This window comes from Mustela nivalis, assembly GCF_964662115.1.
Source record: "Mustela nivalis genome assembly, chromosome: 5".
Lineage (NCBI taxonomy): Eukaryota > Metazoa > Chordata > Mammalia > Carnivora > Mustelidae > Mustela > Mustela nivalis.
The window spans coordinates 55,493,831-55,511,418 of NC_139024.1; the positions used below are offsets into that span (position 1 = coordinate 55,493,831).

General features: G+C 35.6%; 1 protein-coding gene across 4 annotated transcripts in view; it reads right to left on the reverse strand.

Annotated features, from left to right (window-relative positions):
• Positions 1–17,588, reverse strand: part of ADGB (androglobin) — a 173,052-nt gene that overhangs the window by 25,759 nt on the left and 129,705 nt on the right. For all 4 annotated transcript variants that reach the window (XM_082730343.1, XM_082730345.1, XM_082730344.1 and 1 more), the window contains 3 exons: positions 16,075–16,274; positions 13,588–13,699; positions 4,675–4,844 (listed from right to left, as the gene is read on the reverse strand). In XM_082730343.1, the coding sequence (XP_082586469.1) occupies positions 4,675–4,844; positions 13,588–13,699; positions 16,075–16,274 (482 nt within the window). The remainder of the gene's footprint in view (positions 1–4,674; positions 4,845–13,587; positions 13,700–16,074; positions 16,275–17,588) is intronic.

Genomic DNA, 17,588 nt, shown 5'->3' on the forward strand with positions numbered 1-17,588 from the left:
AAAACCTCCAGCCGCCCCCAGTTCGCAATTGTGTCCCTGCAGCTCCAGGTTTCAGTCTAGGGTGTTGTCTTAAAGTCCTTTCCTCACTGCTACCAGTCTGCAAGTCTGTGCCCAGTCCCCAGTATGGGAGGCTTTTGTGCTCCAGTAGCACAGGATCCCAGAGGCTCCCTCCCTCTTCTATTTATCTTCTGATGGATGCCTGCAGAATCATGAATCTCTGCTTCCTACCTCAAGACCAACCACCTAAAATATTCTGTTTGTAGAAATCCAGATACATCTTCTTCTAATAAAAACTGATTTCAGGGGTGTTCAGAATGGTCTGGTAGATATCCAGCATAATTCAGGGGATTGGTTAAAAGAAGGTTCTCTACTCCTCCGCCATCTTTTTCTTTTCTTTATTTAATTTTTTTTTTTTTTTTTTATGTACCTCAACACTTCCAACTTCAGCTTTTCATTTTGACTTTCATCTAGAGGTATGTTTTCACACATTATAGGATTAAATCTACAATAGATATCAGGAAGTAATAAGTCAAGATCTATATGGACTTCCATATCTATAGCAGTTTGTAACATTAGACAGTTTGGTTTTCAAACTTATGTATATCATGGTATCTCTCACATGTCTCTTATAATGTCCAGTGCCTAGGGATACTATGTATTTATGGGACATCTGGCCAAAATGTTTATGCTCATGCAGTGCTAACACTTAGGAGTTATTCAGAAGCAAACCACCTTGATGAAGATCATTTCATCAAATCTACACTCTGCAAAGTAGCCTAGAGTAGCAGATGAGGCTCAAATGTCCTGTCACATTTTATATGGACAGTTTCCCAAATAGTGAGACTTGACTCTGGGGAAATAACCATAGTTTTTGAGCACAAAAGCTTTTGGCATTCTTCCCCTGTTTATCATGGTACATACTGCAGCTACCACAACACAGCTGGGACTTCTTACTCATTCAGTCATTAGTTCATATCCCATTCTAACCTTAAGAGCACTTCCCCATGTTTGACTCATAAAATGCCTGGCTCCAACTCATTTTGACTGCTTTAACAATGACATTTTATAAAAACATATGTGATGCTAATTTTTTATAAAGTTCCTCACATTCACCCAGGGCCCTATGAAACAACCCAAATATGCAAGCTCATATGGCCCTGTGCTTATACCTACAATGCAGTCAAGATGCTGAGGAAATGGGTTCTAAGTAATTTCAACTAATTTTCAAAGTATCTGAAGAGCAACCACATCCCCTTGCTCCTCTGCCATCAGCTGTGAGACTTTGGATATCTCTTTTCATTGGCTTCATGAAGCCAATTAAGGCCTAAAGAGCACCATTTTTATATCAGTTGTAATAAATATAAATTAACTCTTTCCACAAAATCCTCTTCTTTTCCCTCAAGACATTCCAGTAGATAAAGAGTCAGTTCTTCAATCCTATTAATGCCAAGCTTTGGGTCTGCTGTTCTTAATGTTTGAACTCAAGCTCAGGTTCTGTCATTAATATTCACCTTTGTACCCTTTTCTTGCTGAAGAGATAAACTCTTTCTCTCCTTTGCTTGTTTGTCTTTGCCATAGTCTGCTCAGCTTTGATCATTTGTTTTTATTCTTCTGACTCTATCATACTTTGATCTGGGGATAAGCCCACCAGTATAACTGGCTATTGGGCTTGTACACCTTCAATGGGATAAGAAAGTAAGTTTAGCAGTACTTTGTTTAGTTGAAACTGGAAGAATCTCAGCTGTCCCAGTGGGGCTTGCAGGCTTGTCCATAGGGTATAAAGAAAATATGAGCATAACTTCTGTCAGTCAGGATGCTAGGACCTGGAGAACTGGATTTTTCTTCTTCAATGTGTTTATCTTTAATTTCTGATTTATCCTGGAAATGTTTATTTTCCTTTTATAAGGCATTTTTTCCCTCACACCTGAAGTTTGAATTAATATGATTTGGTAGAAATTGGAATGACTCTTCAAATTTTGTGGTAATAACTATTTGTATAATAAAAGGCTTTACTTTGACTATCTTTGTCTTCATTCACACCATGACATCCCCCCACAAGAAGACTATTTTTTGCTCTTATACAGAACACTGCATTTCTTCAGAGATTTGATGGTTTGTTTAATGTTTTTCTGTCTTAACCAGCCACTAACTGACTTTTTTTAAATACTCTTAAACTTGCTTTACCTTGAGCTAAATGTGAAATCTTTACATTCTAATGGATAAAAACAACCTTCAAAACAAATTTCAAAGTATTTTTAAAAATAGGACATTTGTGTGGCACCTGGGTGGCTCAGTCGGTTAAGCGTCCAACTTTTGATTTCAGCTCCGGTCATGACCTCAGTGTCCTGAGACTGAGTCTTATATGGGGCTCTGTGTGCATCTGCTGGAGATTCTCTCCCTCTTCTTCTCCCACTGTTCTCCCCTGTCTTGTGCTCTCTCTCAAATAAGTAAATAAATCTTTACCAAAAAAATAAATAAATAAATAAATAAATAAAAACAGGACATAGGGATGATCACTTGTATAAGTCCATTGGGAGCTGAAGTCCTAAAGCTTTAAAATTTCAATTTGTAAACTATGGGTGTTCGAAGAATAACAGGATTTACCATAAAATCGGCTTCTCTTTTGGTTCATTCACATCTTATTTTGCTTGTATGAAAACCTCTTTGTAGACTGATGTGATTTTTCCTCCAATAATCTTTGGGTGAGCACAAAAAAATGCAGCTGTTTCTCTCCTTCCAAGACTTCTTGTTTCATGGGATGCAGGTTGCAAATTCTGTAGCCTTGGCAACTTGCCTCTTCCCAGCACTGACATTGACTAGGTCAGCCTGCACTAACTGAATTCCAACACAAGGGAAGAGCCCCACCCAAGGGATTACCCTCCCCTCCCCCACCATCAGTTCCATTCTACTCTCAGCAGAGGTCAGGTTATGCTTTATTTCATCATGTTTCCAAAGGCAGACTCCAACTGGGAAATTAAACTTTGGTGGGGCACGAGAGTGGCTCGGTCTGTTAAGCATCCAACTCTTGGTTTCAGCTCAGGCCCTATCTCAGGGTCATGAAAAGGAGCCCAGCATCAGGCTCTGCCCTCAGCATAGAGTCTGCTCAGGACTCTTTCTCCTGTCCCTCCTCCCCACACATATATTCACAAGCACTCTCTCTATCATAAAAATAAATAAAATCTAGAAAGCAAAGAAAGAAAGACAGATAGATAGACAGACAAACTTGGCAATGCAGGTGGACAGCTTTTCTACTACTGAATTGTAGGACATGATCACTGCCTCTTCCCCCTAATTTATTAATTTCCCTTTAAAGTTCTGTACTAGTGGTACCAACATCCTGTTCAGTTGATTCAGCTGTAAACCTGAGAGATATCTTTTATTTTTTCTTGTTCCTTATCACCCATTTGGGATTAATAACTACATAAACTATTTGTTTCCTTGATGGTTTTTTTTTTTTTTAAGATTTTATTTATTTATTTGACAGACAGAGATCACAAGTAGGCAGAGAGGCAGGCAGAGAGAGGGGGAAGCAGGCTCCCTGCAGAGCAGAGAGCCCAATCTGGGGCTCGATCCCAGGACCCTGGGACCATGACCTGAGCTGAAGGCAGAGGCTTTAACCCACTGAGCCACCCAGGCACCCCCCTCGATAGTTCTTTTTGTCGTCTTCTTCCTTTCTCACCTGTACCTGATACAACTTGCCCTCTTTTGCCTGGACTACTGCAGTACTTTCTTGAGTTATTCTCCCCATCCCTAGTCTTTCCCCCCTTAAATGTATATTTTTAAAAGCCACCAGCATATCTGAAATATAAATCTGATTGTGCCAATAAGTTTTTTTAACCTCCTGTCTCCCAACCCACCCTCCGCCTTGCTGAGCCTAAACAGTGATGACAAATGTTGGGAAGATTTTATCCTCATAGGTATTTTGAGTTCAATGTTTTTAAATAACCTAAATTTGAGTATCTTTCGGCCTATACTCGCACTCCTCAACTCTGCCCTCACATCCTCTTCTTTACCCCTGTCATTGCAATTACCGAACTGGCCCTGAAGGAATTTGGAAGGAATGACCTCTTGGCTATAAACAGAATCCCAGCCTCTTAATGAGGCTTAAAGGCCTTTCTCGTTCTGACTCTTATTTATCGCTCCAGCCCCATCTCTCACACTTCAGTGCCGGAAAAGGAAAAAAAAAACAAAACAAAACCAGAAAAACAAAACACAGAGATTGTGTTCACTTTCACCTTAGAATATCTTTGCTCATTAACTCAGGTCCGGATTTGGCTCCTCTAGGAGAAAGAGGCTAGAATAAGTACCTCTTCCTCCTACCACTTCACATGTGATATTTAACATTAAAACTCTGTTTACCTTCAGTCGCCTCCATTAGACTGCAAGTTCTTTGAAGATAGGGACTGTATAATATTAATATTAGAAACCCAAGGCTCCAAAACAGTGTCTTATAGACATACATGTCTTAAAAGTTTGATTAACCATTTTCGATACTGAACTGGGAAAAGCAGCTTGCAGAAGGTGTCCAAGGAATGTCCTTAAGGTTATCTAGATGGTTGCTAGAATCAAGGAGGTGGAATTTTTCAGTTTTGTCCTTGGGAGAGATAGACAAGTGGGAAATCAATGGACATACATTTATGAAATGACTCCAATGAGAAAAAGTTGTACACCCACCTGAGGCTCAAAGCGAGGGGCTTGTTTTTCTCTGGCTGTCTTGTCTTTCTCCGAAGACTTTTCTTTGCCTTTCCTTGTTTTAGAAGTTCCTGAAGATTTCTGCCCCTCACTAATAGTATGGGAATCTGGGCTTCCCAAGGTAACTAATTCCTCGTGTTTCTCTCCATGAGCTAGAGACATAAAAATGGAAACCAGTGAATCACAACAATAAAATCATGTCATGCAGGAAAAGGGGAGAAGTCAGTAAAAAAGTTGTTAGTTGAAGAGGTTTGGATTTCTTTTCTTTTTCAAAGAAATATTTTATAAAGATCTGTGTGACTCCAATTCATGTACCATACACCACTGAAGTAGAGAAATCAGTAGGTTTTAATATATTTGTAAGATTAGACAAAAATTATCACTATCTAATGTGTTTCCAATCTGAATGCTTTCAGTACATTTTCTCACCTAATTTCCTTGGCCAGGATCCCCACCACAGTATGAATGAGTTCATCTCTGCTATCATATGTATTATTCTCTTCCCTCTGCTTCCTCAGAAGAGGATGTGAAGGGTTTTTTGCCTTATGTTCTAGTCATTCTTTCTACATAACCAGTGGCAGAGGAACAGATAACATTTGTTGAATCCTTACTATGTTTTCTTCTTTTTTTTTTTTTTAATTCTCAAAGCATCCAAACAGAGCAGAAGCAAAAATTTGCTTACATTCCCCCAGCTTGTTGGGGTTGAGTTAGCATTCAAATGAGTTCAAAGGACATGTTAGCCCCTTTCAAAACTGTAGTCTGTAAGTCATCCCATTAGGAAAGTTAAATAGTAATTGTCAAGAATGGCTTGTGCCAGTTATTGGCTACTTTCAAATTAGGGAAGATTATCCTGCATGACTGCAAAGGGACTGTAAGTACCACAGTTTTACAAGGGGGCAACTTGTCTTTCTGTCAACAATCCCAGTTGCTGTGGAGTGTTGTACTAGGGAAAATCTTTGGTCATGTCATCAAATGACTTGGAGGTGAATCTTGGATCAGCCACTAAATAGGTTCACTTTGGCAGATTTATTACATTCTTTTGATTTTGTTTTTTCCTTTGTGTAATGGAGATGTTAATACCATGCCCATGGGGTTTACAAATAAACTATATAGGTCATTTAAAATAGGATTGTACCTAGTATCATACACACTGGGTTTTAAGATATTAACAAATGTGAGCTAAAATTGAATCTCAAACAGCACCAATAAGTATTTCTGGGCTCTTTTTCTCACTATCCATAGGTCTTAGAGTTTGAATCATATATATAGGTGTATTTGATTCCCTTCAAATTAACATATTCTAGGGCGCCTGGGTGGCTCAGTGGGTTAAGCCGCTGCCTTCGGCTCAGGTCATGGTCTCAGGGTCCTGGGATCGAGTCCCGCATCGGGCTCTCTGCTCAGCAGGGAGCCTGCTTCCCTCTCTCTCTCTCTGCCTGCCTCTCCGACTACTTGTGATTTCTCTCTGTCAAATAAATAAATAAAATCTTTAAAAAAAAAATTAAGATATTCCAATATTCAAATTTACATATGTCAGCACATAGTGTGGTGCCAGGCATATAGCAAGGGCACATCATCTTTTTTTATGTTATGAATATATAAAATAAAATAATTTTCTTATTCTTTAATGGCATACAGTATAGTAACCTTCTCTCCCATGCATTGCAAGTTCTCTAGAGGCCAGAATGTCATTATACACCTCATTTTGACCCCTAATCTCACCTAGTATATTTCTGAATTCATAGTATGTATTCATGATCAGATTGTTTAACTTGATCAGATTGTTTAACTCATGATCAGATTGTATGTGAAGATTTTGGGGAAACTGTATGTGTTGAGAGCAGTAAGGTATCATCAGTAGGGTATAAGAATAAATATCCTACTAATTCAAAACCTGTGAAAAACGTGACCTCACATTGCATATTCATGTAATTAGAGGGGTTCTAGAGTAAATGACCATTGACACAAACTAATAAACCCCTTGCAGAGAAGAAATGCTCAGGCAGTATCTGTTGAGGAAATGAACGTGAAAAGACCTTTAGCTTTATGACTTTAGTCGTAATAGTTTTCCTCTTATGTACCTTACATTTATCCAGAATATAGGAGACTGAAATCTTCAGTGGATAATAAGACATAAAGGTTACAGAAACATATTTTTATGATTAAAATTCAGATTTATGTATCCAGAAACTAAAAACTGAATGGGATTAGAACATTAACATAATTTCTAAACTAGAATAGTTGCTCAGGAAAAGGTATACATTTACGAAGTGTGACTGTATTTGGTAAACGTAAACAGGAAAATCTTTAGACGATGGATAGATAGATAGATAGATAGATAGATAGACAAATAATAGATAGATGATAATCTCATCATGTTTGGTTACTTCAAAGACCATGAATTAGAAAGACCATGCATACATTGTGCCTAAGAAAGAAAAATATATCATTAATTAGAGTTAAGGAAATAGTGTTATAGTCATGCTAATAAAATTGGGTGGGGCTTGAAAACAAAGATTTTGAGAAAGATAAACAAAGTACATATGTGACTTTACAAATAGACTAGAACCTGAAAGGCCCAGACCAGTAACATAAAAATGTAACATATTGGCAAAAAGACGCTAAAATAACAACACAATTAATTATGTATGAGGTAGTTGGTATCACAAAGGGTTACCTGCTCCAGATCCTCCAATTCCTATTTCCTTAAGAAAAAGTCACCTGTCTCAGCAAGCAATTTTTACTAAAACCTAGGTATTAAAATACACTAAAGGTGGCACTGTTGTCTCATGTTAACCAGAGGACAAGCTTCCTAAACAGTTATAACAGAATATTCTGAGTTGAATGCAGTTATATTTTAGGCCTTACTTTTTTATTGTGAGTTATAAAGATGTGAATTTTTAGAAAAAATTAAATATTTTCTTTCTCATAGAAATTAAATGTTAAATTTAAATGAGTAAACGTGATATTTCCACTGAATTCAGGATATACATAAAATTTTAAATTAGGGTACCAATACAATAATGACAAAAATTTGATTAATTTCTATTTGATCTAAAATATTTGTAATTGCAAAAGTAAGCTAAGTTAATAAGTGAAGACATTAGGGGGTGCCTAGGTGGCTCAGTCAGTTACGCATTTGCCTTCAGCTTGGGTCATGATCCCTGGATCCTGGGATTGAGCCCTCTGCCTCTGCCTCCCCATCCCTTCCTAGCTTATGCTGTCTTTCTTGCCCACTCTCCCTCTCTAAAATAAATAAGTAAATAATCTTTTTTAAAAGATTGAAGGTATTTGTCATGATTTTTCTGAAATACATCATACCCAGATGTCTGGGTGGCTTAGCTGTTAAGCTGCTGCCTTCAGCTCAGGTCATGATCCCAGGATTCTGGGAAGCAGCTCCACACCAGGCTCTCTGCTCAGTGTGGAGTCTGCTTCTTTCTTTGCCTCTCCACCCCACTCCCTAGCTTATGCTCTCTCACTCTCAAAAAAATTTTAAAAATCTTTTAAAAAATACATCATACCCTTAAAATTGAAGTTTCTAGGTCTTAAATTGTAAATATAATTGACATATGTAAGTTGACATTGATATGTTTTCATTTAAACAAGCTGGCTGCCTAAAAATTCACATTTATAAATGTGATACTGATTATTCTAAATTCAAAAGCTGCTTGACTTTCATAAGATTGGCCAAATGCTTTTATAAGAGAAAAAATTTCCTAGTTCATAATACAATTCAATTCTGGATTTATTTGCTAGCTGCTTTCAGCAGCAAATGTATGATACAATGCAACATGTAATTTAATTTTGGTAGCTGCTCATTCACACATAAAACTGTCAAATGTTATGTCAAAAAAAGAAGATGCAATTATTCCCAGAGACTTCTTTTCCATTTAGGTACCTAATAACGAGAATGCCATTTTTGTGAGGGCTACTTGGTTCTAGAAACTTTATATACATTATCTTGAAACTTCACGACAACTTTGAAAGATAGGAGTTATTATTCTAACTTCTCAGGTGATAAATAACTGAGGTTTAGGTAGTCTAAGGAATTTTTGCTGCTATGCTGTATTTCTCCACTTAACAGTAACTTCCTTTTTTTTTTCTTCTCTTTTGATTTTCATTTTTTATTGAGGTATGATTGACATAAAACACTATTAGTTTTCAGATAGACAACTTAATAATTTGATATTTGTACATGTTGGAAAATGATCACCACTATAAGTCTAATAAATGTTAACTTACAAAAAACTTATATTTTATAATCTATATATTTATAACTTTGTAACATTACCCAACTCTATACATTATACTATTTCATGAATTATACTACTGTGTTTATTTCAGATATTAATTTTTTAGTTTCCTCTGGAATTTTAACATTTATCCATTAATATACCTAAATGTATTAAATATGATAGTTTATCATGTTGGTTCGTTTACGGAACTCCATTTGTGTCGGACAACTTAAGGTGAGAAACTTATTAGATCTTCAGAGAAACCATGGTAAGACCCTTTATGCAAATTTGTATGTTCAATAAAGAAATATAGACAGTTCCCTAAATAAAGACTCTTATTGAGGACACAATAAAGGCTTGAAATTAGTACTACCATGTATTATTGTTTTTTCCACCCAGACACCCTTAGTAGATAATTAACTCCCATTTAAAATCACAGCTGTGCAGTAACTAGCTATGTGACCATGGGCAAGTTTCATGGACAGTGTGTGCTTCAGTGTTGTATGTAAAATGATAGTAGTTACAGCATCCACCTCATAAGTTTATCATGAGGATTCCTTCACCAATTTACAGTCCCTTCATCAGTTCCACATAAAACCTTCAAAAGCTTCTGACATAAATGTTACCCACTATAACTTCTATGAGCATTAGTACTGTGTCAATGCTACTAGTTAGGAAGTCTTTAAAGGACAAAATGGTAGAGTGGAAAGGTTCTGGGCTTTCGAATAAGTCAGATGTAGGTGAAACTCTTTACTCTGCTTCTTCCGGCCATGATTTACAGCATTTAGCAGGAAAATTATTTACAGCATCTAAGCTTCATCTTCTCATGTGTAAAATCAAGATGGTAATAATTATCTCTCAGACTTTTTCATGAGAATTGTGGATAATATATGAAAAAAAAAAACACAGTACAATAAGAGGCCCATAATGGTACTAAAAAAATCATAATCAAAATTCTAGAGCTCTCCAGTGTTTTCTTTTTGGTTACAAAATACAATTATATTCTTTTCGGTGTGTTTTGTTTCATTTTGACTAAAATAGTAGGTGCTCATTTAAAACTTCTGATTTATAAAATTTGTATTTTAAATTAAATTTTGTCTTTAGATACTATTAATATAAATGAGACATAATTGTTTCAGCGTATATACTCTACTTTTTTTTTTCTGTGTGTACCCCTTTTGCTCTGGGACCCACTCATATATTCTTAAACAATAGTGGCAATGTAGGATCACCAAAGTCTAATAGTAGATGAACTGTTCATATTAACAATAAAGAATTTCTGTGAGTTAAGCACAGGTAAGCATTTCTGGATCTTTCTTCCCCACCCTTCCTGACCTGGGTGAAAAGGGGAATGGCCTTGAAGAGTGGGACACGCACATAGGGCTTTCCTGGTCGCTCTGTTCTGCATATTCCTCTGACAAGAATTAGTCTCAATCCAGCCACACCTTACACCTGGTAGGAGGCCCTGTCAGTCAAGTGTGTCCAAAATAGGCTCCCACATATCTTTTGAGACACAGTCTTCTGTCACTTTCACTTCCAGACAAAGTTCACTTCCCCTGCTTGGTATTCATCAGGATGTCATCATACAAACTATTCAAACCCCGCCCTTCCCCATACACTCGTCTCTGCTTCAAAGTGTCATTTCTTCTTTTTCTAAAGATTTATGTAAGTCTACATAATTCACACAACTTCCATATACTGGGAACAAATTTCCAATTATTGAAGAAAATACACACAGAAATTTTTAAAACCTGCACTTGACTAGACTTGAGCATATTTGAAAGTATTTTGCACCTTTTTAGACATTAGAAGTTCACCTTGGAGAGTTGGCAAGAAAACACCTCATTCACTCTTCCAACAGCATTATTCAATGCAGCGCTACATTTCCTGAATGGCTTAAATGTTTTCACGAATATCTCCTTTATCAGTGTGCATTCTTCTATCTTGCTGGAACATTATTCTGAAACAGGTGTTCCCCATGAACAAGATCCCCACCTGGATTTAGAAATACTGTTTCTGTTGTTCCCTTTTCATGATTTAAACTGGGATTATTTATTCTGTGTCATGTGGGTGTGAGTTCACACCGATCATTGCTATAAACAATAGTTAACATGACTATTTTGAGCTTGTCAAAACAGGCATAACAGAATATTCAAATATAGAAATCAGAAGTATAAAGAGCTACAGACAACTCATGAAAGAGCTCACATAGGCAAAACAAAAACAAAAACAAAAACCTAGGATTTGATTCTCACTCTCTGGTCTATTAAAATCCCTGATACCCTGAACGGTAATGTAAAATCTAAAAGTACTATACGTTTTCCTTGAAAAACAATAAAAGAAATAATATCTTCGCAGAACACACATCATACACACATGCCCTTATAAAACAGTGCTGCTTCTCTATTATTTTGATTTATTTTTATAATTATGAGTATTTTATTTGCACATAAATCTTTAGCATAAAATATTTAATCCAATTCATATTGAGCAGATACTATCTACTTCTTTCTAGGAGGGGAGACACAAAATCACCAGTAATTTGCATTATTTGTTATTTCAAGCAGATTTCTGTTGATTTATATTGGAAAAATATCTAGATTTTTTTTTTTTAGCACAGTACAAACTATGAGATTTTGATTTGGACTATAGAGAAAATGGAGATAATAATTAATTTAAGGGGCTTTTCAGCTTCCGTATGCCATTTATTCATATCATAATTGCAGTCTTTTCTGGTAGACAAGAATTCTAAATTGAAGTCTTATCTGCTCTCTATTCCGGATATTCTCAGTGGTGCTGGGCAGTGGGGGTATTGCTTCTTGGAGGAGAGGTAGAGGCAGAAGGAAGAAATATTTCAACAAAACTCACATTCTATGAATTTACCTAGGGGATGTGGGAAAGGATATCTGCCTTAGGGGATTTTATGTACATCACTGGTAAGCAGTAACTCAGCCCCTGGTTCAAGAAATAAATTCTGAGCTCCAGGGCACTTGGCGTGGGTGAAACGCACAACACATATGAATAGCAAAGAGGTAGGAACAATGTGGTTCTGGTCTCACCACTTTCTCTACATGTGTCCATGCTAGACACCGACGGAAGGTCACAACTCTTTCTCGCTGATCCCAAAACAGCCCAGAATCCTTTCAAGACCCCAAGCCGGGATGCCATTAGAAGTGAAATACTCCTGCTGTTCCTAGCAATGCACGCTCATCCATTATTCAACAAACATTTACTAACAGCTTCTATCTGGTTCTGGAGATGCAATGATGAGGCTGAGGCAGAGTCCCTTGCCCAGCACGAGAGGGGCAGTGGGGAGGCAGACAAGTTCAAGATTCCCGTAGAATGCATGTTCTGTGGATGCACACAATATAGTGGAAAGAAAATGGGGACTCTCAGTGTCATTAGTATTATCAATTTTCTTTGGCTTTGATGTCTTGCCCTAGAATAGGTCCCTTCTTAACAAAGATTTAGTTCAGTAATAATAGCTTTCTCTTAACTTTGGTGATAAACCTTTATCAAGCCTTAAAATGAACAGGTTCATGAAGTTAGTATAAGCAAGCAAATACGTGAACAGGGTTTTTGACAATTAGTGAATAATGTCAATAACAAAAATAAGAGTGGCTTAGATGTATCCTTTCTTTCTTACTTGACAAATATCATGGAGTGATTACTGTGTGCATTGTCTGCACTATGGATAATGCAGGATTGAACAGGTAATAATCTATGGAACTCCCTGACCTCAAAGGCATCGTGTTCTCGTAGGAAATACTGCTGACCCTTGAACAATATGGACTTTGTTTTTGTTTTTGCTTTTTTTTTTTTAAAGACTTTATTTATTTGACAGAGAGAAATCACAAGCAGGCAGAGAGGCAGGCAGAGAGAGAGAGGAGAGGAAGCAGGCTTCCTGCCAAGCAGGGAGCCCGATACAGGACTCGATCCCAGGACCCTGAGATTATGACCTGAGCCGAAGGCAGAGGCTTAACCCACTGAGCTGCCGAGGCTCCCTGTTTTTTGTTTTTTTTTTTTTTTAAGATTTTATTTATTTATTTGTCAGAGAAAGAGATCACACAAGCAGTGGGAGCACAGCCAGAGGGAAAAGCAGGCTTCTTGATGAGAAGGAGCCAGATGACCTGAGTTGAAGGCAGACCCTTAAACAACTGAGACACCAAGAAATCTGTACAAGATGTGTTTGAACTATGTGGGTCCACTTGTGAATATCTTTTTCTAATGCATCAAACTCCCTGCTCAGGACTTTTAAGAGTAGCTTATATTTGAAAAAATAAACCTGAACCCTTTTTCAGTTGGAGATTCTCCTTCTCTTAAATATTTTAAGAACTAACCTTTAGGGTTATACTATCTCAACAATTAGACAAATATAATTTTATAACAGAAAAGTCTTCTGTACACTTCTTAGATAATCATCAAGTAATTTTTACTAACTGGACTAAACACATTTAAACTAGGCCTAAATAATCATATATTTTTAGTTCTTACTAACCAGGCAGTAAAGATTTTGAGACATAATCAATTAATAAAGCAGAAAGTGCCACTGGATATGAAATGCAAATTGTAAACAATAATGTTTTAATAATTACATGATTAATTTACTATTAAATATTTATATAAAATACAAGGTATATGACTAACATTTAGGAGGGCATACCTTTGCTATCACTTTTTTCCAATTCTTTCAATGCTTGAACAAATGTCTGCTGACTTTCAGTGAGAGGCCAACTGTTGTATAATACCAAACACTGTATAATGTACTTGTTAACCTGTGAAATAAAACATGATGTTTAAACACAAACGATAAGAATAAATATAGCATATGCCTAATAAGCACATAATAAGTGCATAATTTTCTATATCACACAATCATAATTTGGTCAAATACTATCAGATGTTCTCCAAAATTTTGTAGTATCACAGTCTATAAAATTTATCCTCACATCCCAACCCACACCTGCAATTGTATAGTCTAGTGTTTATAATTTTTGCATCCATGCTTAAAAATGAAACTTAATCATTTTATTTTTGTTCCTTGTCGGTTTGGGAGTCAGGATTACAGTAATCTCTTTAAAGGGATTGAAAAGTTTGTATTGTTTTTCTGTTTTCTAGAACAACGTACTCCTTGAAGGTCTGTTAGATCTAATCTGTAAATCAAGCAGGGCCTATGACTTTTGGAAAAGTTAAAACTCTGATTATCATTTCATTGTTATTATTCTTTACGATTATTATTATTATTTTATATTTTCTATCTTCTCCTAAAGTAGTTTGCCAGTCCTCTTCCATGCCTGGCATTTGTAACATCTTTTTTACCGTAAGTCTTAAATTCACTAGCATAGAGTTGTGCTTAATAGTTAATTTTTCTTTTTTAAACCTGTTGGTTGCATTTATACCTCCACTCTATTTTTGTTGTTCTGTATTTGATTTATTTACCTTTTTTTTTTTTTTTCTTGCTTAGCTGGTCTTACAAGAAGCCTGCCCACTGAATCACCTTAAAAAAGCTTAGAGTTAAGGCACCTGGATGGCTCAGTGGGTTAAGCCTCTGCCTTCGGCCCAGGTCATGATCTCAGGGTCCTGGGATTGAGCCCTGCATTGGGCTTTCTGCTCAGTAGGGAGCCTGCTTCCCCGCCCCCAACCTCTCTGCCTACTTGTGATCTCTCTCTGTGTGTCAAATAAATAAAATCTTAAAAAAAAAAATCTTAAAAAAAAAAAAGCTTAGAGCTAACACATCTTGCTAAACTTTGTTCTTTGTTTTTCTAATTTCTACCTCACTTTTATTAAAACATTTTCTTCTTTTATCTTTGAGTTATTCTTTTGCTTTTTCTAAATTTTTGTTTTGATAGCTTAGCTCATTTGTTTTTAACCATTCATACTTTCTGATGGATTAATTTGAAAGTCAACATTCCACTGAAGGCTGTTTTAGATGTTATAAATTTTGATTTGTATTTTTTAGTTGTTACTGAGTTCTTAGTATTCATTTCTTTTTTAGCTATTCTTTGTAACTGAAGAACTATTTAGCATATGCTCTTTTGCTTCTACATTTATGGGATTTTAGGTTGTTATTTACTAATTTCTGTATTATTGCACTACATTCTGATAACATCTGTAAAGTATAGGATTTTATTGAGGCTTCACATGTGTACTATGAAAAAGTATATTCTCAATTTAGTAGGTAAGTGTTCTATAAATATCTAAACAATAAATACTTAAATTTTTCAAATCCTAGTAATCATATGTATTTTTTCAGCTCAATCTATTGGTTTCTGAGAGTTGTTTATTAAAGTCTTCAACTATTAACTAACTTTATTTTTCTCTGTAATTCTAAACAACTTTTACTTTTTATTCATTGAGTCTGGACAGTTAGGTTATGCTGTATAGTTATGATCATATTTGCTTATTATATTCTTCCTTTTATTTTTACATAATATCCTTCATAAATTCTATGCCCTGAGATGTTAATATATCATCACAGTTCTTTCGGTCCAACTTTGAATTTTCAGTGCCATTTTGTTTTAAAAAGTGTCACTTTTAGGCTCCTTATAGTTGAATCTTACTTTTTAATCTAACTTTAATTTTTTATTCTTTTAATTGATTAATATTTCATTTGTGTTTATTGTCATTAGTCATATTAGGATTTACTTCTTGCCTCTTAATTTTATTTCTTTTTATTTATTTATTTGTTTTGTTTCTGATGGATACATCATTTTTTTCTGAAATTACATGAATTGCCCTTTATTTTACACACACACACACACATATATATATATATATATATATATATATATATATATATGTTTTTAACTTAAGATATATACAAATTAGTTTTTATTAATATGTGACCTTTTTTTATAATTAGCCTCATAACTCATGTAACATTAGATATTTACATCTACATTATAGAGTTAGTATACACACTAAACTTGCTATTTATTTTAATATCTTGGCACAGAGAAACCATTAAATAATGTTCAATCCCTTGATTCTGTTATACACTGGAGGCAATGAAGATAGAAAATATCATATACATATTGATAATGCTTAGGAAAGGAATCATCATTATATTTGTTAGATTTTTAGGAGTAATACCAGATTACTTTTAAATGGTAAGAGAATCACCAAAGGATTCTCTTAAACATAACTATACCTGTTGTGCAGTGCTAGCATTTTCTTCTATGGTAGGCATACTGACAACCTCCTCCTCCAGAATGGGCTGCCCAGGGTCTACAATTGCACTTGCAGGTCTGCCCTTATAGGATTTCTGACTTCCCTGGGTAGATTTCTTCTTGCTGTACAATTCTTGCTCCTTCTTGGATGCAGAGTGCATTAAAAGAACTTGTTTGCTAGCTGAAAAGGAGAGATTTATTACACTTAACTTAAAATGTGTGAAATGCGTAGTTATGACTGACTGTGTTCTTTAGGTATATCCTTTTATAAGACACTCAAAGGAACAGGTTAATTTGTTTTGTTTTAATGAGATAAAAAGCAATATCACTGGCTCTTGGGAGATATTCCAGTCTTAAAGAAACTTATATAATAGCCTGTGACTTGCATAGAGTGATGCATATTCTGAGCAACCAACTGATTGCTAAAAGAATGTACAACAATTCCACAATTTTTCATTCGTTTTGTGTGACACTAAATGACACTTGAATGACACTAAGCTAATAACATACATTCTGAATGACACTAAACTAATAACATATATTCTGACTTCTTCAGTACTTCTTTTGTGTTATTACTTATGTAAGACTCCTATTTTATTTTTTCTCTATTCTTTTTTTTTGTAATTAAAAGATAATAAAACTACCATTTGGAGGGATAAAAAAAGAAATGTGCCCAGTGTAATTAATTGATCAAACATATATTGAGAGAACATAATTAAATCACAGAGAAAGTCCAGTTCTAGCCATGACAGAGTAATGGGCATTGGATTTACTCAAAGCCATGAAAAAATAAAATTAAGTAAAATGTGTAAAGCAACTGTTTTCCGCCATTGAACAATGTGCAACCCAGGACTGTAATCCTTGAAAGAAAGAAATCTGCAGATTTCTGACTGTGAGCACCTTCTTGACTGTGGCACAGAGAAGCAGAGTCCAAGCAGTATTGTCAGGTTCAGGAAGCAAGATTATAGTTTGAGGCTCCTGAGACAACTAAAATTTTTGAGGCAGGGTACTGGTGGAGAGAATGGCACCCAGAAATACACATAGGGTGTCCGCTTGGGTCTTTAACTGAATTCTAAACTTGATTTGTACAAATACCTAATGGGGCCTGGCAGACGACTCCCAGGAGATTGTGAGCTAAATAGAGATTCTGAAGTTTGTACAGTGTTGAAAGACATTGAAGTTCTGCCAAAGTATGAAAATTTAATGAAAACACAGGGCATCAGGTGAGACTCAACAAAAGCTATTCTTTAAGCTAGTACAATGCTAACCCTAGAGTAATGGAAGCTCTAGACCCAATTTAAGAAAGCTTAGAACAAAGTCTTGAGAGGATTAAACTAAGCTGTCAATAAACCACTTACTAGAGCAAAATTAAAAACTCTTTCAATGAAGAGAGCATAATCTTGACTCTTAGCAATGTAGTTTGTACTATGTGCAGTACACAATCAGTCTGATATGTGAAGAAGCCAAAAATATGAACATAATTTGAGAAAAAAGT